The sequence below is a fragment of the Mesoplodon mirus genome (assembly GCF_964341445.2).
Source record: "Mesoplodon mirus genome assembly, chromosome: 9".
Taxonomy (NCBI): Eukaryota; Metazoa; Chordata; class Mammalia; order Artiodactyla; family Ziphiidae; genus Mesoplodon; species Mesoplodon mirus.
Genome location: NC_138985.1, coordinates 49935780 through 49957104, shown reverse-complemented (window position 1 = coordinate 49957104; position 21325 = coordinate 49935780). Strand labels below are relative to the sequence as shown.

The 21325-nt window shown below is 36.9% G+C and overlaps 2 protein-coding genes across 2 annotated transcripts; both read left to right on the top strand.

Annotated features, from left to right (window-relative positions):
• Positions 1-726: 726 nt before the first annotated feature.
• LOC309810593 (taste receptor type 2 member 2-like) lies at positions 727-1634 on the top strand (the record flags this gene model as incomplete). Its single annotated transcript, XM_082632705.1, is given in 4 exon segments — positions 727-1119; positions 1123-1314; positions 1318-1539; positions 1542-1634. Coding segments are annotated over 4 exon segments (900 nt in total).
• Positions 1635-4125: 2491 nt separating this feature from the next.
• Positions 4126-18095, top strand: LOC309810264 (uncharacterized protein C7orf78; the record flags this gene model as incomplete). The annotated part of the gene is given in 8 exon segments (XM_082632226.1): positions 4126-4191; positions 13694-13795; positions 13799-13949; positions 13952-14133; positions 15979-16009; positions 16012-16062; positions 17304-17443; positions 18009-18095. Coding segments are annotated over 8 exon segments (810 nt in total).
• Positions 18096-21325: the final 3230 nt, after the last annotated feature.

The following is a 21325-nucleotide window of genomic DNA, read 5'->3' as shown; positions in this document are numbered from 1 at the left end:
AGAGAAGCCTCCGCAGTGAGAAGCCCACGCACCACAACAGAGTAACCCCTGCTGCCACAATTAGAGAAAAGCCCTCGCACAGCAATGAAGACCCAACGCAGCCAAAAATAAATAAATTAATTTAAAAAAAAAAAGTTAGGTCCCAGGAAATGATTTTCAAGTCTGGAGAAAAAAATTGTCTTTTGTGGGGCTGGGGTCGGGGTGGAGGATCAGGAAGGATTCATTCAAAGTGTCTTGGAATGATTATTATGAGGGGAAAAAAGAAACAGTCACATCTGAGACTGGATACTTGTGCCAATAATAAGAAATAGTTGTCTGTCCCAAGAATGTGCCATTTGTCCTTAGGAAAAAACAAAAGACAAAAAGGACATAGTATTAACCTAAATAAAAAATATTTATAATCAGATGTTTGGCATAATTGAGTAAGCGTGAGAACTGAATAATGCCAATATGGTAGTTTTTACTGGGATGTAATTGGAAGACTTAACCATCATTCAGATCTTTGGATTTGCATTCCCACAGTTTCAAATTCAGGGCACCAGATTTAAAAAGTACTCCCTCAGTTTTTCTTCCTTAAGGAAAAAGTCTAGTGTTAGACTTTACTTACGATCCAGAAGTTGGCAGAAGGTCAGATTTCTCAGTGCTGTATGTTTCTATCTGCAACATCATGTGGAGGAGGTATTTGACACCATCCACAAGGAAAAGCTAAGATTTGTGGTAGGAAACATGGCCTCCTCTTTGTCAGCTCGTCTTCATATTATCCTCATGTCAGCAGAATTTATCACAGGGGTTACAGTAAATGGATTTCTTATAATCATCAACTGTAATGAATTGGTCAAAAGCAGAAAGCTAACACCAATGCAACTCCTTTTCATATGCACAGGGATGTCTAGACTTGGTTTGCAGATGGTGTTAATGGTAAAGTTTTTGCTCATGTTCTTTCCACTCTTTTATAGAGTAAAAATTTATGGTACAGCAATGATTTTATGGGGGATGTTTTTCAGCTCTGTCAGTCTCTGGTTTGCCACCTGTCTCTCTGTATTTTACTGCCTCAAGATAACACACTTCACCCAGTACTGTTTTCTTTGGCTGAAATTCAGGATCTCAAAGTTAATGCCTTGACTGCTTCTGGGAAGCCTGCTGACCTCCGTGAGCATTGCAGCTCTGTGTGTCAAGGTGGATTACCCTAAAAATGTGGATATTGATGTCCTCAGGGATGCCATGCTAAAGAGGACTAAACTCAAGACAAAGCAGATTAATGAAGTGCTTCTTGTCAACTTGGCATTAATATTTCCTCTGGCCATATCTGTGATGTGAACTCTTAACATTATTCATTTCTATAAGCACACTCATCGGATGCAAAATGGACCTCTTGATTTTAGAAATGCCAGCACTGAAGCCCATATTAATACATTAAGATCAGTGATAACATTCTTTTGCTTCTTTATTTCTTATATTGCTGCCTTCATGGCAAATATGACATTCAGTATTCCTTATGGGAGTCAGTGCTTCTTTGTGGTGAAGGACATAATGGCAGCATATATCCCTCTGGCCATTCGGTTATAATTATCTTGAGTAATTCTGAGTTCCAACAACCAATCAGGAGACTTCTCTGCCTCAGGAAGAATCAATGAAGAGGAGGATCAATGTAAAATATTTTGTACTTCCTTGTCATGGTTTCAATGGAGTTGTGTTTTGTTTTTGTTTACTTATGTGTTTTGTGTGCTCTCTTTCTCCCCTGGAAGCACTAATTTTGATGTTGGATGGTTAAGATATCTCTTTTTCCAGGACTTGTGTACTTAAAAATATTATGACAGTAACATATAGATAACTAGTACTTGCATTGGAGTGCCAGTTGTGTTAGAAATCGGAAAAAAATAGTTAAGACTTGGGCTTCCCTGTTGGCGCAGTGGTTGAGAGTCCGCCTGCCGATACAGGGCACACGGGTTCGTGCCCTGGTCCAGGAGGATCCCACATGCCGCAGAGCGGCTGGGCCCGTGAGCCATGGCCGCTGGGCCTGTGCGTCCGGAGCCTGTGCTCCGCAACGGGAGAGGCCACAACAGTGAGAGGCCCGCGTACCGCAAAAAAAAAAAAAAAAAAAAAATACTAAGGCTTCACTTGGCTGACCAAAGTAATTCTGTTATCTGTCTTCCCAGGTCATTGAGAATCTTTCTGGTTTAGATGAGCAACATCACATTGATTTAGTCTAAGACTTAAAACAGTATAATAATTTGGTTATTTGATTGCACATAACTATTTTCCAAGGAGGGTCATTAGTGTAATTATTTAAAAATGCAAATTATATGTTGAAAGTGTATGTATGTCAGGACAATGTACTCAGATATACCGATTAAAGTCTTATTTTGCTAGATACACAGATTAAAGTCTTATTTTGCTTTTGATTTTAGTTACTAGTTCAGGTTGATAAATGATAAGGTGCAAACAGAGCTGGCATATAAATACACAATGTAGGGTCTCCATTTTTTTACGAGTTGAAGAAACATTTTTCAACCCCCTGAAGTGTGAAAGTCATACCGAAATAGGATGTGAGGGAGGTTGCTGACAATGAAGTCCCAGCAGGAAATCATTCAACTGGTGTTTTAACTTCCCTCCTACTAGGAATATTGTCTGAGGTATGGCTGCAGCAAATGACTTGGAGATCTAAAGTAAAAGCTTTGAAATCTGTTGCTAGATTTGAATTGATTCCGCTCTTTTAAAATCTTCAATTCTGTTGCTTGGGGGAAGAAAATATTTTTTGTAATATCTTACATCTCAGGATATCTGTTTGAATCTGTGAAATCCTCACTGGCTCTTAAACAAACAAATAAAAAGCTAGGTAGTCATTTTAATTATAAATAAATTGTAATTTAAATGGATTAAAAGTTGCCAGGGTGGGGGGAAAAAAGACTAGATATGTGTGTGAATATGTGCACATGTATGTGTGAATTTTTTTTACTTTACAAAGTATTTCCACACACAGTTCTTTTTTTTTTTTTTGGCGGTACGCGGGCCTCTCACTGTTGTGGCCTCTCCCGTTGCGGAGCACAGGCTCCGGACGTGCAGGCTCAGTGGCCATGGCTCACGGGCCTAGCCGCTCCGAGGCATGTGGGATCTTCCCAGACCAGGGCACGAACCCGTGTCCCCTGCATCGGCAGGCGGACTCTCAACCACTGCGCCACCAGGGAAGCCCAACACACACAGTTCTTTATTTCATTCTCAGAACACTTTGTAAAGTAGGCAGTAGAATTATCTCAGTTTTACAGTTGAGAAATTAAGGTTTGGAGAGGTCATTATACATGCCTACACCCACTTTGCTTATTAGCTCTATAACCGTGAGCAAGTCACTAGACTCTTTCCTTCTGTTTCCTCATCTGTCAGATGAGATAATAAAAGTACTTACTTCCAAAGGTTGCTGTGAGATTGAGTGTATTAACAAGTGTAAAGCACCTAGAACAGTGGCACATAGCAAAGATCAGTTAGTCAGTATTTTATTAAGTCAAGAAAATTTTTCAGTTGCCACTCTGGAAGACATGTAGATTATTAATTATTCTTAAATACATTTCTCTACTGTTTTGAAGTTGGACAAATAGAACTAAAATTTTTTATCAGTACTTTGAGAAAAGAGGTAAAGTATACTAAGTTTAGAAATGATGAACAGGGTTAGTATTTTTATTAGGCATACAAGAGAGTAAACATGTATTTTAGAATGCTATAAAAGGCAACAGACTAAATGAGGTGGTAAAACAAGAATTCCCAACCACCAGAGGATGACAAAAGGACAGCAGTATGTGACATGGGAGTGAAGGAAGGCACCAAGAGGCTGAAGGGTGTGGTAGAAAGAGGTGAGAAGGCAACGTTTACCATTTTGCCTAGGTCCTTAGGAGAGGTCACTGATACACTGGTTTCACATGTGGGACGGTGTTGTGCACTGTAGTGCTTGACCTGGTGAGTGAATGTGGAATGGATAAGTCCTTCTTTGAAACATCACTCACACTGTCAAGGGGGCATGTTTTAATTGGTGTGACTTGAACATGGATAACTGAAGGAGCAGTTCTCTAACCATGGTAAATTTGAGCAGTCCCATGGGAGGAAGGAAAGAAAACAGCACAAATCAACAGACAAGCTATGAACATCAATGACAATGACCCAGGCAGTCTCAGGCTCAGTGCAGAGCAGCCAAATTTATGTACGGTGTGAAAGCATCCCATATGATTAGGCCTCTTTTATTCATACACAGCCCTGCTTTGTAGATAAATCTATGGTGAATTGATCTCCATTTCTAATAGTGAAAAGAAAGCCCCACTTCCCTGGAGTACTCACCAGTTGTCTGTTAGAAAACCTATTGTAGAACTGATTGAGGTTCTGTAGTGCGATAAGCATGACTCTCCTAAGATGCTCCAGGCAGCTCACCTTGATCTGCCTGGACAATGACACAGCTAGAATTGGGAGGTCTTCCCTCTTCTGATGAGAGGGGTTGCTTCTAATCTCAGCTTCCCCCTGCATTGTTAGCTTTTTTCCTCAAAATATAGGAATGCAACTTTGCACAGGTCCCCAAAGTCACCAAACGCTGAGCAGCTGGCTTTCCCAGACACTCCTGTGAACAGCTGGCATCCAAACTCAGTAAGGCTGGTGCCCAGATAACTTGTTAGTCAGTGTACTGCTCCCCACATCCCCACTGATAAAGGTGCTCTCAGACTTGCACTGTAAACAGGAGAGCAACAGGAGGAGTTCCTGTCACCCAGAATGTTCATCCACCGTGTGTTCAACTGTGTGCCCCAGTCCTCATTCCCCACCTAGAGGATATTAGGAGATCTGAGAACTCAAGTCCCCTTTATTCTGATCTTTGGTTGTAAAACTGTTACTCCAATAAAATCCATTCCTTAACCCACACTGTGTGGCGTGTTAGGTGGCACTCACAAAGAGGCCCACCTGTGTCAAGGGTAAACTCAAGTGTGTCTAATCTCCAATATCCACTCATATAACTCTGTCCTCTCAACAAGGTTTCACAGGGTACCACCTCATTTCCCACTGCCAGTTCTCTCCTTGTTCTGAAGTGTAACTCCTATGGTTTTATGGACCTGAATTCATGTAAATAAGTATAATATCTTGTCTCCTCATCTAACTCAAGCTTCAATTTGTTCCTCTTCATGTTTGCTATTTTCAGTGTAGGAATTGTTCCCTTTCGTAAGGGAGGAGATAAAACAGAAGCAAAACTGTTCAGCTACGTAATGGCATTCATTACTATTATTCCTTCTGCCCAAGAAACTCCCTCATTCTTATTTTCTTATTCTGAGCATAATTGAAAACCTATTTTACTTGTTAATTTATGGAGTATTTCAAACTACATTTACGTGATATGATTATTACTACAGTACACTTTAATTCATTTGTATAAACATATGTTATTCAAGTGGCTTTTTCAAAAATGTGCGCATTCAATGCCTTCCAACTAGAAGCTATTAAATTCTTAGTGGTGGGTAATAAAAAATAGAAACTCTTCTGATTTCCAGAATTTTACTTTAAATTAAGTGTGGCTCATAATTCAGGTGAACAAAGATGTGAGAGGTGGTGTGGGATAGCTTATGTGACTGACCCTTAGGAGACAATAATAAAAAGTTCCCCCAAACTGGAGCCAAGGAATTCAGCTTAAGAGATTAGCTGGAAAGGAAGGGAAGACACTATAGGACATTTTCTTTTTCACTTTTAAATGGTGATCACTCTCATGCTTTAATTTTCTTCCTCTCATCTCTGCACAGAAAAATAAAGGATACTAATTTGCAGAGATAAGATGATGCTTTGTTACTTTTTATGATACCCCAAATTCCAAAGACCAGAGGGCAAATACCTAATTTGTTATTTTTAAAAGAAAAAAACCCTAGATATTGGAGATGATAATAAAATTATATTAAAGTAAAGAAAAAATGTGCATATTCCTTAATACCAGGAGACGTAAAAGTCAGAGTGTGGAGGTTTTTATTTTCCACAACAGGGTACCTTCCTAAATTTGTGGAAGCTGAGCAACAACAGATCCTTGCACATCCCACACATATTCATGTGCAGTAAAAATTTATTATACACTCAAAGTATCTACTTAAGAGGAGATTTTTGGATGGTTCTATATATAACTTGAGTCACTTAACCATGAAATAGTATTTCCCTAACAGAAACTTCTTGAAAAGCATTCATGAAAGCATTAAAGAGAATTAAAGTAGCTTTTATGCTGTCCACCCATCTAAATCATCTTCCCTTCCTCTCCTTTTTATTAAGAACTTTGCTGTTGTCAAGAATTAGAATAGGTCTTAGTTGCTCTAAGAAATTTTCAGAGACGTTCTTAAACTTCAAGGACCTACCCCTCATTAACTTCCCAGGAGAGTAACTGTCAGGACAGATCATTTGACATTTAGTACCTGTCTTGAAATGTATTCCTATAGGTTTGTATCTTTTCTAGCCAATAATTTATAACTTTCTTGAAATCTGTGGCCACATCATATGTATTTTGGCATCACAAACAATAGTAGTGAACCAAATATAAAAGGCACTTTGAACATATGCTTTTGAGAAAGAATCATATGCATCTCTGTGCAAAGAGAAAGAGAAATACAATCAACATAAAAATAGGTTAATTTTATATCAAAACTGTAAGAAATTGAGTAAACCCAACTCTACTGTCATTTCCCCAAGGAAAAAACAGTGAAATTGAATACTGGGGAAAATAGTACAGGCAAATTTATCTTTGAGTCTCTGTTTACAAACTGGGATAAAATTATAAGTAATGCACTGCCACCCAGTGGCGAACTTTCACTTCAGACGAAACAATAGTTAAGCTAGTCAAAAGACTCCAGACATTAGAGATCTTCGTTCAGGAAATTTTACACCTCATTAGAAAAATATGAGGAAAAGAGAAGTTAATGCTCAGGTTTAAAATAAAAGTGTTTTTATCTTTTAGTGGAAACATCCTAAAATAATTACTGATAAGTTGATATGATGCATCAAAATAATATGAAGAATGGAGGGAGATAAGTTGGAGGTATATTTAAAGCAATTTGAGCTATAAGTTGATAAATTTTTTAGCCGGGTGATGGTTACATGAAGATTCATTATACAATTCTGTCTACTTTGGTACATATTTGAAATTTTCTACAAGTTTATTTTTTTTAAATCTCACCAAGATATATATTATCATTGAGTGTAGGATTTGATCAATAAAAATAGAAAGCTTTCTCCATAAATTATTTTGCAGAAATCAGTAGGTTAAGCCATAAGTTAGGAAGACGAACTTGTTATCTTCATTTGCCTTATAAAGTGAACATTAAGGAAATTAACTCAAACCTTCTTCAACCCAAGGTAATAAAAGAGTTGAAACTGCTTTTCAAATTATGTTTATATTAAATGTCAACTCATGTTGACTTACAAAAGAGATTACTAAACAAATACGAAAAGTAAATTGTCAAGACATTTAGGAAAACTGCACTGGAGTGGAATTATTTTCTCTCTTTTTTTTCTCTTGACATTTACTGAGTATTGAGTTTTGTAGTATGTTGATTTTCTAACCTTTCAAAAAAGAGCTCGGGAGTTATTGCTTTGTTGCTAGGTTTTAGGCAACATTAGAGGTCCTGCTTTCACTCTTTTTTCCTACTCTGACCTCACTCCTTTAGAAAATTAATTCTGTTCCTTAGCAACCAGGGTGGGTAACACTTAAATATACTTCAAGTTCTTTTGTAAAGCAAAGGCTAAATGTTTCCCTTATAAACTATCTGTTTGCTTAGTCTCATTTGGCTTTGCAGAAAAGATCTGCTGAGACATACTGCCGTAAACATTTTTATTAAAACTCTCAGTTATAAATGGTGAGTAAAGTTACTGATTTTCTAATGAATGCTGTTTTTTGTGTTTATTTGGAATTATTCCAGTTTGTCAATTTGTCTGTCTTTGGAATCTGTGTGTTTTATGTTAAGATATATGAGATGAATTCATTTAAGAGAGAAACAATCTCTTTATATATAATATTATAAATAAGAGATCATGAAATATGTTAAGAAGGAGAAAGCCCAGCTGGAAGAAAGTGTTGAGTTTCTTTATAAACCTACAAACGTGCTTGAGTTCGTGGTCTAAGGAGTTCACTGTGATCTTAATAGCAGAATATTTTACAATGCTCTTTTCTTATGTTGGCATCATTTAGGTATCAGGTCTATATCTATATCAATCTATCTCTCTGTCTGTCTATCTCCCCAAATACTTAGGGTTACAAAATTAAACTCAGATATGTAAGCAAATTTAGAAAAAAAATAATTAGATATTTGAGCTTTTAGATAACAGTTTCAAAAAAGGAGCATCTGTAATTTCCAGAATTTGGCAACCAATTGCTTGCCAAATGGTTCAAACTGTTGAACCATTTAAAGTTTGCATTTCTACCTTACGGTAGAAAAATCATTGAATAAAAGGAATTTCACATGACTCAACCTAAAATATGCAGAACCCTACATAGTGTTTGTAAAGATAGAAATCTTTGTTTCAATTTTATATTCTAATTTGGGGGCAGATGTTGTAACCTAACTTTAATACAAGGTACAAGCCAAAATGTAACTTCAAGTTCCATTGCTGCATTAAGAAGGAAGTATGAATCCTGATAGATTTGGGAATGCATTTATTGGAGGTGGCATTTAAACTGATCCTTGAGACCAGTGTAATTTCATAGATGGAGAATAACTGTGCTTACTGAATGCAGATTAAGCCATTCTTTTATTTCCAATGAGACATCTTGGCCAAAATATAGCTTCTGTAATATCAACATTTACCACTAAATCTTTGACTGAATGAGAATATTGCTAGTTTACTTTTTCTGACTTCCTCAGCTACACATCTTATGACTTTGTATTTCTCTGTGCCTTAGCTTTTTCCATGTAAAGTGAGGATTATAATGTGATATTGCCATCACAGTCTTCAATCTTTCAACTAGATCTCCAGTTGATTTCTTTCTGTTGGGGTGTCTTGGGACTACAATGACATATGCTAATGCATGATTCATATATTATACTATAGAAGCTTAATTTTACACACATATTATTCAAGGAATAATATGTAACAATAAATTCGTAAGGACAAAATAAAGTATCATGCAAAATTAAAGATAATTTCTCACTAGTTTAAATATCATATAGTAGCAATTTTTGGTAGTCAGGAAGACCCAGGCATATACAGAGAGAGACAGATGGGAGCTTTAGTGGCAATAAGGTGACAGATGAGCGTGTTCATTCCCAGCTACCTAGTCAAAAAGAGGGCCAGACCAGCAATGCATTCTGCAATCACAGCTTCTTAGTCTGATGGCTGTCTAGCACTCTTACTGCCATGATACTTGTTTTTTATATCAATTAGACTTCTGAGGTCTTGATCTATTCTTATTCTTCCAGTTTATAACCCTCCTCATCAGTTTCTTCACAGCTGTATGTCCTGGTGGGACACTTCATTGTCTCACCAACACCATCAATCTTCATGTCTTTTCATGGCAGGAGATTACAAAACCCTGACCATGAATCAGTCTACTAATGTGCTTTCTTTGCTCATGTAACCAGATTTCAGAGCCCTGCAGGAGATAGGTATATTTACAATTTTAGTCAAGGCTGAGCCTTCAGTGCTTCTCAGAAGTTTAAAAATTTATTTCTACAGAAATGTGAAGGGTCATAAATGAGGCAGGAGAGTTATAAAATAAGGCATATACTGGGAGCAAATTAACAACTGACTGTCAAGGGCTTGATTTTCATCAGCTCCAGGTCAGTATGTAGGTCAGGGCTGATGTCACATTAACCAGGTTCAGAAGAGTCCAACATGAAAAACAGAACGTACAGATTTATTGGTTTATGAGAAAAATAAACCAAACTAACTCATATCTTTTTTCTAGCTCATTGTCTTCCGGTAGACTACTGTACATGCAAAGCCAAATGATCATCTGAGGGTGATTTGGTGAAAGTTAGATGAGAGTAAGAATTAATTAATGGTTTATATGTTAAATGGCCCAGGTTATGAAAAGTCATGCATCAGTCTTCTAAGTTTAGATAGATATGATAATGAAAATAAAAATATCAAATATGGGCCAGCATGCTCTCCCCTCTGGATGAATCTTGGAAGGGTACAGCCAACCTACAAATTCTCAACCTTTCTTTTTAAAAATCTTTTATTTATAAACCCTTTTAATTGCTATGCAGACTTTCCTATTGTTTACTGTATAATGTAGAAACATGAAATTAACATATTTTTATTATTTAATTTATATTTTTTGCATTGCTTAGGAAATAGTAATCCTATTTCCACATATTTTGTTAACTGGTGTGTTATTTTAGTGATTAACTTTATTTTATAGTAACTTTGTAGAGATTGTAAGTGGCTCCCTATTCATCAACTCTCCTTTATTTTTCATGTATTAATGAACAACAGAGGATAACATATTTTTGAACACTTGGGGAATTTCTAATCTTCTCACTCAGATATTAAGCACCACTCTTTTTTTGTCTCTATTCGGCTTTTTTAAAAAGTGTATAAGAATACTTAACATGGGATTTAGCCTCCTAACAGATTTTCAAGTGCACAACACAGTATTAATATAGGTACACCATTGTACAGCAGACCTCTAGAATTTATTCATCTTGTATAACTGAAACTTTATACCTGATGAATAGCAGTTCCTCATCCCTCCTCCCTCTCAGGCCCTGGCAACCACCATTCTACTCTCTGTTTCTGTGAGTTTGACTATTTTAGATTTCCTCATATTAGTGGAATCATGCAGTATTTGTCCTTCTGTGACTGGCTTATTTCACTTAGCATAATGTCCTCCAACTTCATTCATATTGGTACATATGGCAGAATTGCCTTCATTTTTAAGGCTGAATACTATTCCATTTTGTGTATATACAACATTTTCTTTATCCATTTGTTAGTTTGCAACCTCCTCAGGAGCTGCACAGGTGTAATCTGAAACTGGCCCCTGTACGTGGAGGGCAAGGAGAGATGGAAGACAGAGGCAGACCATTCCAGATTGGGAGGTAGGCAGGTTTAAGAAGCAAAGGAACTTACACACGTGGCTTGTCTTGGGTGGCTGCCAAGATGAGTAGATCTCCGCGCTCCCCACCCCCCCAATTTCAAAAGTTTATAGAGAGGACTTCACTGGGTGAAGTCACATATACAGTCCAGATAGTCTCGGCACCATATTACTATCTCAAGGCTGTGTCCTTGGGCAGCTTCTAGAGCAGGAAAGGCAAGTGATGCACACATTCTAAGGACAGGGTAAGGGGTAAGGGACGTCTGATTGCCTAGGTCCAGCTCACGGGTCAACTGGTGGTCACTTGCTCACGATGACCTCCTCCAACACCCTTCATCCAGCAATGAATATTTAGATTGCTTCTGTATCTTAACTGTTGTGAATAATGCTGCAATTAACATGAGAGTGCAGATATCTCTTTGAGATTCTGATTTCAATTTTTTGGATAAATACCCAGAAGTGTGATTATTGGATCATATGGCGGTTCTATATTTAAACTTTTGAGGAGCCACCACACTGTCTTCCTTAGTGGCTGCATCATTTTACATTGTCACCAATAGTGTACAAGTGTTCCAGTTTTTCTACATACTCACCAACACTTAATGTCTTTAATTTTTTTGATTATAGCTATTCTGACAGGTGTGAGATGATGTTTCATTGTGGTTTTGATTTGCATTTTCCTGATGGTTAGCGATGTTGAGCATCTTTCCATACACATGTTGGCCATTTGTATATCTTCTTTGGAGAAGTGTCTATTCAAGTCTTTAGCTCATTTTTCAGTCAGGTTATTTGTTTTTGTTGCTGTTGAGTTGAAGGAGTTCTTAAATATTTTCGATATTAACCCCTTATCAGATAAACAGTTTGCAAATATTTTCTTCCATTCCATAGGTTGCCTTTTCACTCTGTTGATTGCTTCTTTTGCTGTGCAGAAGCTTTCATGTTCCCTTTGACTATTTTTTGCAAAATTTAACTGGACTCAGTTAGATAACACCTATAGTCTTTTCTTTCTATTTCCCAGAAAAAAAGTTTGTCTTTTACGTTTACTGAAATGTATCCAACATGATTTAATAATTTGTTTTTTCTAATTGAGATAAAATTTATATAACGTATTTTCATGACTTGCCATTTTAGAATGTACAGTTTAGTGGTTTTTAGTATATTCACAATGTTGTGAAACTATCATCACTATCTAATTCCAGAACATGTCTTTCACCCCCAAAAGAAATCTTGTACTTGTTAGCAGTCAATCCTAATTGCCTCTTCCCCACACCCTGTGGCAAAATTTTTTTTTTAATCTATTTTGTCACTGAGTTTGTGGGCAGTTTGTTACATAGCATTATTGCAGCAAAAGCTGACTTAGCTACAGGCCTATACTTCCAGTTATATTGTGGACATATATTTTGTTTAAATCTACTTATTATTATGGTCTTTTTCCATAAACTGATCCTCCTCTTGTGTTTCTTATATTGGTTAAGAAATTTTCTATTATCTTTGATTCATTAAAATTCCTTGGTGTGTCATTAAAGACCTTTGCTAATATAACCCCAATAACCCCAACTGATTTTTCTATCTTTATATTCCACTGCCTCCTCATATACATATGCTAAGCTCCTGCCACACATGCTTCTTGCTTTTCTCTCAATGGGCCGTAGTCATTAAAAATATATATTCATATTAGAAGTTGAAAAACAGTTCATCATTTTATATTACAAAATATTTATTATTAATTTTTTCAAGTTGACATTTTCAATGTTTCTCCAAAGTAGTTTCTCTTTATACACAACTTTGAATTACTGCATAATAACATTTAGAATCCTGAAAAGCCTCTATTTTGATGTTGTTGTCAAACAACACAAAATTCTCGCACAAGACAAGGAAATTCATCCCCACCTCAGATCCTTATTTCCCAGGAACCAGCACTGTTTTATTTCCACTTAGCCAAATATATTTTAATTGATTATTATTCCTCTTTGCATGGAGATTTTAAATTCATTGGCATTGTCTAGTAATATACTAACACATTCATTAAATCCTAGAAGTGTGCCAACCATATCCTTGTCACAGATCAACAAAGAGCAAATCCATGATTCTTATCCATAGATCCCAATCGTAGAAGCTACAATGCACTTATTATGGTTTAGGTGGCCATAGAAATCCTAGAAATAGCTTATGACAAATTTTGCATACTTTCTGTGCCTTGGTGAAATGTTGTTTCCTTCCTTTACCCCCTGGCATATTTCTACTTATTCTTCAAAATCAGTTTAAATGATAACTTTTCTTTTGATGTCACTTCTATTTTCCTGATAGGATTAGCTGAGCACTCTCCTTGCTTCTCATAACACTATTGTAGTATCTGTCACATTACACAGGTTTGGTTTTTGTTTTCATGCCTTTCTCCTAATGGCCTCTCAGTTACTTAAAGACATGGATTTCAAGTTAATAATTTTGAATCCCTAGCCTCTAATGTGGTGACTGCTGTGACAAAGATGCTGAATAAATACTCGCAGCAGCCGTGATACTTTCATCCCCTCTACACACACTCCTTGTCATTTCTGAGCTTTTTTTCCTGCTTCATAAATCTTTCAGAGATTTCCCTGGCCCAGAGAGAAAATATTCAATACACAGGTCTACAGTAGCATACTTCACCAATTTCCATATCTGTTGCAGATTCCAACATGTGAACACGCCCTTGAGTCCCGGAAAGGCAGGAGAGGCAGGAATATTGGAAAGGGGCTGCAGCAGCGTCCCACACAAGATCTCAACTCCAAATAGAAAAAAAATGTCCTGCAGGCACCACAATCGGAAATAAAAGTCAACATATGGGAAATAAAGCCTCCTGATTTTAGTTATAAACTGTATACATCTTTGAGACTTCCAGAAAAGCCATCAAGGACCATTAAGGAAGAAGAAAGGAGAAAAAAAGCATTTTTCCAGGAACAATGCTTCACTTTCCCAGCATAAGGAATCATCCCAACAGGACCATGTCTCCTAAATTTATAACTACATTTCCTCATCTGGATTCACATAAAGTGAAGTTAATATTTGTGGAAAGTGGAAAATATCCAAATGGTGTATACCTCAATCCAAAACCACATAACTTTCCACAGGTACAAAAAGAACATCTGATTCTAAATAACTTAAAAGAGATAAGGGGGAAATATATTATTTTTATTCATTTCTTAATTATAACTATTACATGAGCAAAAAAAAGTATATGTGAATATAATGTGTATAAAGTTGCATCTTTATTTCTCATGGAACAATACAACTCAAATTCAGCAATAAATGAATGAGAAAGGAGAGGTAAGACTCTATTTAATGTTTCTGATGGGGTTTTATCTGCCAGTTGGAATGACCAACTAGGGATGGCTTTTCTAGGGCTCAAGAAGAGTTTGGACTGAGGTGTAATTGGAGAACAGACCTCAGTTTCCAGGAGTTTACAGTCTAGTAGTAATGAAATAAAATCATGGAACAAATGAATGAGTGAATGAAAATTGACAAAGAGGGGATATTGTATTATTTAAATAAGTCTAATGATTAATAATTTAAATAATATATGAGCAAGAATTTCTAATTTAAAGTGGTGGTGGGGAATATATATTTAAGGAGATGCAAATGAAGTCAAAATATAATTCCACTAGTATATGAATATATCCTATACTTAGGTGTATAATTTAACTTATAAATATGATTCTTGTTAGGTAAAGAGTGAAGCAATAGGAATGATAATACCAAAAAAAATTCTAGAAAAAGGAAAAAATTTATTCCATTGGGAAAATATAGGGAAGCAGTTAAGAGCATGGCCTCTGGGATCAGTGTATCCCAGTTTTCTTATTTTCTAATAATTTTGTACAAGTTATTAAGCCTCTTTCCTTATTTATACTTTAGGATAACAATACTATATGTTTTATATGGTTATTTTAAGTAATGAAGGAGACAGTTACAAATTTCTTACAATAGGGTTTGGAATATTGTGATATTCAATAAAAGTGAACTCTTAGGAGCTATTAGGATAAAAGTTGGGAAATTCAAGATGCCTTGATCCATAACCTTCTCTACTTGTCCAGGGCATCTAAACACTTTTATATGTAGTAAATGAAATATGTTACCATTTGGAAATGAGGGAATGTCAATTAAATATTAAATGCCATTGGTTTATTTAAATATTTAACTAGTTAAAGTTAGAATTACATGACTTGGGTAAGCAAAAGTTCAAGGAATGGGGGACTTCGAAAAAATTTTTCTTGGAGTATAGTTTATTTACAATGTTGTATTAGTTCCAGGTGTACAACAAAGTGAATCAGTTATACGTATACGTATATCCACTCTTTTTTAGATTCTTTTCTCATATAGGTCATTAGAGAGTATTCAGTATGGTTCCCTATGCTACACAGTAGGTTCTTATTAGTTGTCTATTTTATATATAGTAGTGTGTATATGTCAATGCCAAGCTGGGACTTTTCAGTTCATATTAGTTCTTTTTAACCATGTTAAAAAAAACTTTGTTTTATAGTTTACTAAAAACAGTCAATATTTATTCTATTCCAGCCTCAGCAAATTATTTTAGCTTTGTTCAATATTTTTCCTATTGCCTGAAATAAATTCAGCTCTAGAAATTAAACATGTAACGCTATTTGCATTTAAGATTACTTTACCAAATTCTGAATAGATTCCTTTAATTTCATCCTGTTTAAAATATCATTTCTGAATTATTCACAGAAGGATAATCGAAGTCCTCGCTCCACCATAAATTAATTGGTTATACACTGTCTTGAATCTTAGATTATTCTATCAATTGTTTATAGGCAAGTTTTAAATGCTATAGCAAAATCCTCAAAATTGCATTTTTGGTGAAATATTTAATATTTGGAAAAACCAAATTCCAAATTGAATGTTAGCAATATGAAACAATATTTATTAGTAGTAACACAATCTTCTCTTTACATATCTAGTACCAACATAATTTACCAAATTTTGTGACAACTTAGAAAAGGGACCAAAAGGATTAAAGTTTAAGTCACAACACTTAAGTACAGGTAAGTTATTATAATAAGGTTATGAATATGGCAAAAAAATAAATTTTCTGCATTATATCTTGATAGTAATACATAAAAAGGCAAATAATTTAAAAAGTATTTTTTTACTTATCACCTTTAATGATACAGTAAATTTTTAAAATGCCCAGGTAATTAATGGCAACAATCCATATGCTTTCTTATCCACAACTTTTAATATATTATTAAAGATTGAGTTTGTAACTCAATGTGTTCTATGTAGAGAACCAATGAGTTAAAATATACATTTCAGAAGCAAGCTGCATAGCTTTGAATCTTGGCTTCATTGCCCTAAATTACCTAAACTGTCTATATCTTGGTTTCCTCATCTGTAAATGGGAATGATAATAGTTGAATCTTCATCATAGAATTACTGTGACCATTAAATCTGTTATACATATGTAAAGCACTTAGTTAATGTATGTAAAGCATGTGTTGTCTAACACATGGTAAATATACATACCATTATTATTATTATGGTGCCATTTGTATAGTGTTTATGCAGACTTAATTTGTATAATCCAGCATTTTTTATTTGGATGGGGTGAATAATACATACTGTATTTACATATTATAATTACATATCAATTATAAACAAAACAATAAGGTGTTAACGGTGGCTGATTTTTTTTTTTTAACAGTGGCTGATTTTGGATAGTGGGATAATGGTTGAATTTTGTTTTCTTCTTTTTAAAATGAGTAGCAAATAATTTTATCATTGGAAAATTAAGATAATGTATTTGCAAACCATGTATACATTTTGGCATGGATTAAATTTGAAAGGTCTTCTCTAGGTGTGTAATTAAATTGGTACCCCTCAAGTTTCCTGATATATGAGTCACTATGGAGAAAATACCAAGAATATTGTGTAGACCAATAAGACCAAGCCTTTGATGTTAAGAAATGTCTAAGTCAAATATAAGATAGAATACAAAATATGCCATTCGAGTCACAAAGCACTAATGTGAAAAAGTTTTAAAAAGAGGTTTCTAAGGAAATAAACTAAGGTAAGATTTGAATTGAAGTTGGAAGAAGGACAAAATTAATTCCAGCAGAAAGGGTGGAAAGGATAAGCAAATTTTTATTTAGATTTGCATTTATAAATTGCCCAGCAATTTACTACTCCTGGGTCCTTATCTCCAAAAATGAGACCATATTCTGAGAGACATCATGAAAAAGACTAATGTAATTGCTAAGTTTCTCATTTGTCTTCCTTTCTCTAGTAAGTGGATGCCCTTTGCTGAAGGAAGGTCAGCAGAACACTACAGAAAGATTTATCACCTACAAGCCTCATGAATGCACCTGGGATTCAACGCTCATTTTACCAAAAGCCCTGTGGCCTATTAAATCTGTGTCACACACGGTGAGTTTGCCTCTTTCTCTATGGCTGTTGCGGTTTGTCTCCTGCACTGTCGTTAATGATTGCTTTAATGAAGGAGTTTTTCATTTATTGGAGTGAAAGATACTTCTGTCTTTAAAAGTAAAGCATTCAGATTTCTGATTTTTCTTAAAATGCAAATAGTGGATTATCTAGAATTTTGGATTTTTTTTTCTTATTACAAAGATAGTTGGCATGGTGGATTGAGGTCTGAAGATTGTGAGGAATCTTACCCAGGTTTACTCCCACTTTATTTGGAGCAACCCATTTTGAGTGAATTGCACTCAAGTAAGAAGGACTGACAAGAAGACTCTGTCATACACTCAGAAAAAGATGCTAAAACACATACTTCATGGCTCAAATTCTCCCCTGGACAAATAAGTCTGCTTTGAACAGCCCTGTATGTCCAAGCAGAACAAGATGTGCATTTGGCATGCAAAACAAGCTTTTAAAGCAAAGACTATTAAATAGCAATTTTAAAAAGATAAACGAAAATTAAAGTCGATACACGTTTGCTTTTGCTAACTTCCTTTGTACCATCTTCCTTAAGAGACACAGAAGGTGGCCAGATGCATACAGTGCATTTATGGAAGAAAAGTTTACTAAGACATGCAAGAACAGTGGGCAAAAATTTTAAGATTTGTTGTTGAACACTTTGATTAACTCTTGAGAATTACTACTCAAATGACTATTTTTACTACTGTGTACTTTATCCTATGGAAGCTGTACTATCCTAGGAATTATAAATGAAGTATTTGCATGGTGCTTAAACCATTTTAAGTGGAGTCTGAAAGAATCCAGTCCCTTGATCAGATAATTATTATTTTTCTTAGATTTCAGCCGAATTCTGGAAAACTACCAGTGACCATGTCACCATTCCACATTCTTTTGCCTCCTTTCAAGACAACAGGAAACATCCTATTTCCACACACTGTTAACACTTGTATTCCTTGCCTCAGTAACGCTATGTCCTGTCATCTGAGAAGCCTGGGCATACCAACTCACTAACTCCTCACATGCCTTTGACCATTTCCTGGGAGTCATCCTCCCAACAGCCTTCTTCTGGCCTTCCCTACTCACCCATCTTGTTTGAATACCCTTGTCCATCCAGGCACGAACACCACCCAGAGCATACCTCTAGCAGAGCTTTTTTTTTTTCTTTTTTCTAAATTAAGTTATAGTTGATGTACACTATTATATGTTTCGGGTGTACAACATAGTGACACAATTTTTAAAGGTTATAGTTCATTTATAGTTATTATAAAATAGTGGCTATATTCCCTGTGTTGTACAATATAACCTTGTACAATAGCTTATTTATTTTGTACATAGTCGTTTGTACCTCTTAATCCCCTACCCCTATGATGTCCCTCCCCCGTCCCTCACCCACTGGTAACTGGTAGTTTGTTCTCTTTATCTGTGAGTCTTGTTTCTTTTTTGTTATATTCACTAGCTTGTTTTATTTTTTAGATTCCACATATAAGTCACATCATACAGTAATTGTCTTCCTCTGACATATTTCTTTTTTTTTTTTAATTTATTTCCTTTTGGCTGCATTGGGTCTTCATTGCTGCACGCAGGCTTTCTCTAGTCGTGGTGAGTGCAGGCTACTCTTCGTTGTGGTGCATGGGCTTCTCATTGAGGTGGCTTCTATGTTGTGGAGCATGGGCTCTAGCTGCGCAGGCTTCAGTAGTTGTCAGTCACGGGCTCTAGAGCGCAGGCTCAGTAGTTGTGGCGCACAGGCTTAATTGCCCTGCAGGATGTGGGATCTTTGTTCCCTGACCAGGGATGGAACCCATGTCCCCTGCACTGGCAGGTGATTCTTAACCACTGTGCCACCAAGGAAGCCCCTATCTGACATATTTCACTTAGCATAATATCCACCAAGGCCATCCATGTTGTTGTAAATGGGAAAATTTTCTTCTTTTTTATGGCTGAGTAGTATTTCATTACACTCACCATTCAGTATATTCGTACTTACCATTGCACTGGGGCCTACAGGGAATATTGTAGGCATTTGGTTTATTTTTAAATTAATGTTCATTTCATATTGGAGCATAGTTTACTTACAATGGTGTGTTGGTTTTAGGTGTGCAACAACTTGATTCTGGTATACATAGATGTATGTCTACTCTTTTTCGCATTCCTTGCCCCTACAGGTTATTACAGGCTGTTGAGTAGACTTCTCTGTGCTATACAGTACGTCCTTTTGGATGCTGTGTGTTATATATATTAGTGCGTATATGTGAATCCGGAACTGCTGATTAACCCTACTCCCCGATGTTTCCCCTTTGGCAACCCTAAATTGGTTTTCTAATTCTGTGAGTCTGTTTCTGGTTGGTAAATGAGTTTTTGTATCAGTTTTAAGATTCCACCTATAAGTGATACCCTATGATATTTGTCTTTCTCTCTCTGATTTACTTGCCTTAGTATGATCATCCCTAGGTCCATCTATGTTGCTGCACGTCGTGTCATTTCTTCTTTTTCGATGGCTGAGTAATACGCCCTTGTGTATAGGTACCACAGCATCTTTATCCATTTTTCTGTCGATGGACTTTATGTTTGATTCCAAGTCATGACATTGTCAGTAGTGCTGCAATGAACGTTGGGGTGCATGTGTCTTTTCCAAGTACAGTTTCCTCTGATATACTCCCAGGAGTGGAATTGCCGGATTATAGGCTACCTCTGTTTTTAGGTTTTTCAGGAACCCCCATCCTGTGCTCCCAGCGGCTGTACTAATTTACATTCCCACCAAGAGTGTAGGAGGGTTGCTGTTTTTCCATACCCTCGCCAGCATATACCTTTTGTAGACTTTTTGATGACGGCCATTCTGACTGTTGCGAGGTGATATCTCCTTGTAATTTCGATTTGTACTTCTCTAATAGTGTGTGATGTTGAGAAATTTTCATGTGCTTTTTTTTTTTTTTTAATGGTGTGAGCAAAATTGACCTCTTGAAAGTGCTTCTCTGAAAGCCTGTGCTGTTTTGAAATCGTAGTCGGTTGCCTACCGCAGGCCATTTCTGAGGGAGGTGTCTTCTACAACCCCACAGGCCTTGTGAATATTATAATGCCAGTAAGCACTGGTTTTAAAGTTATTGTTATGAGAAACGGCCACAAGGCGGGAGGATTTCTTCCTGCCCCGCTCTGGTTACTGGGGCCCCAGAGCCTTAGTGCTGGTCCTGTTCCTGCCTTGGAAATGAGAGTGGAATGTGCTGAAATGAGCACTTTTTCCCTATTTCCCTTCACCCTCTCCCCACCCCAGATCCAGGCCCCTGCAAACCTGCTATGCTGGGGATGCTGTTGTCAGTAGGTTGGGTGAATCTGCGGAAGGAGATTGGAGGTGGGAGCCCCAGCACCAGGAGACTTGGAGACCAGGCGACTTTTCTTTTTTTTTTTTTTTGCCGTACGCGGGCCTCTCACTGTTGTGGCCTGTCCCGTTGCGGAGCACAGGCTCCGGACGCGCAGGCTCAGCGGCCATGGCTCACGGGCCCAGCCGCTCCGCGGCATGTGAGATCTTTCCGGACCGGGGCACGAACCCGTGTCCCCTGCGTCGGCAGGCGGACTCTCAACCACTGCGCCACCAGGGAAGCCCTAGGCGACTTCTCAGAGCTCTTCCAGACCAAAGGGTCCACCATCCTTGGGTGCACTTGGCTTGGATTAGCTGTGGAAGGCCGGCCTGGGTCTGGAGATTGTGCTTTCGTGCAGAGGCGATAGACACTACAGGTCCAGTGAGGGCTCATTTCCTGGCATGTCCTTCCCAACTCCCTCAGCCCCAGGACAGTCCAGCCTTGGGAGCCAAGGCTGCCCGGGTTCCAGGGATGTTAGATCAGCCGGGTCACCGGGGCCTGAGGAGAATATTGTAGGCAT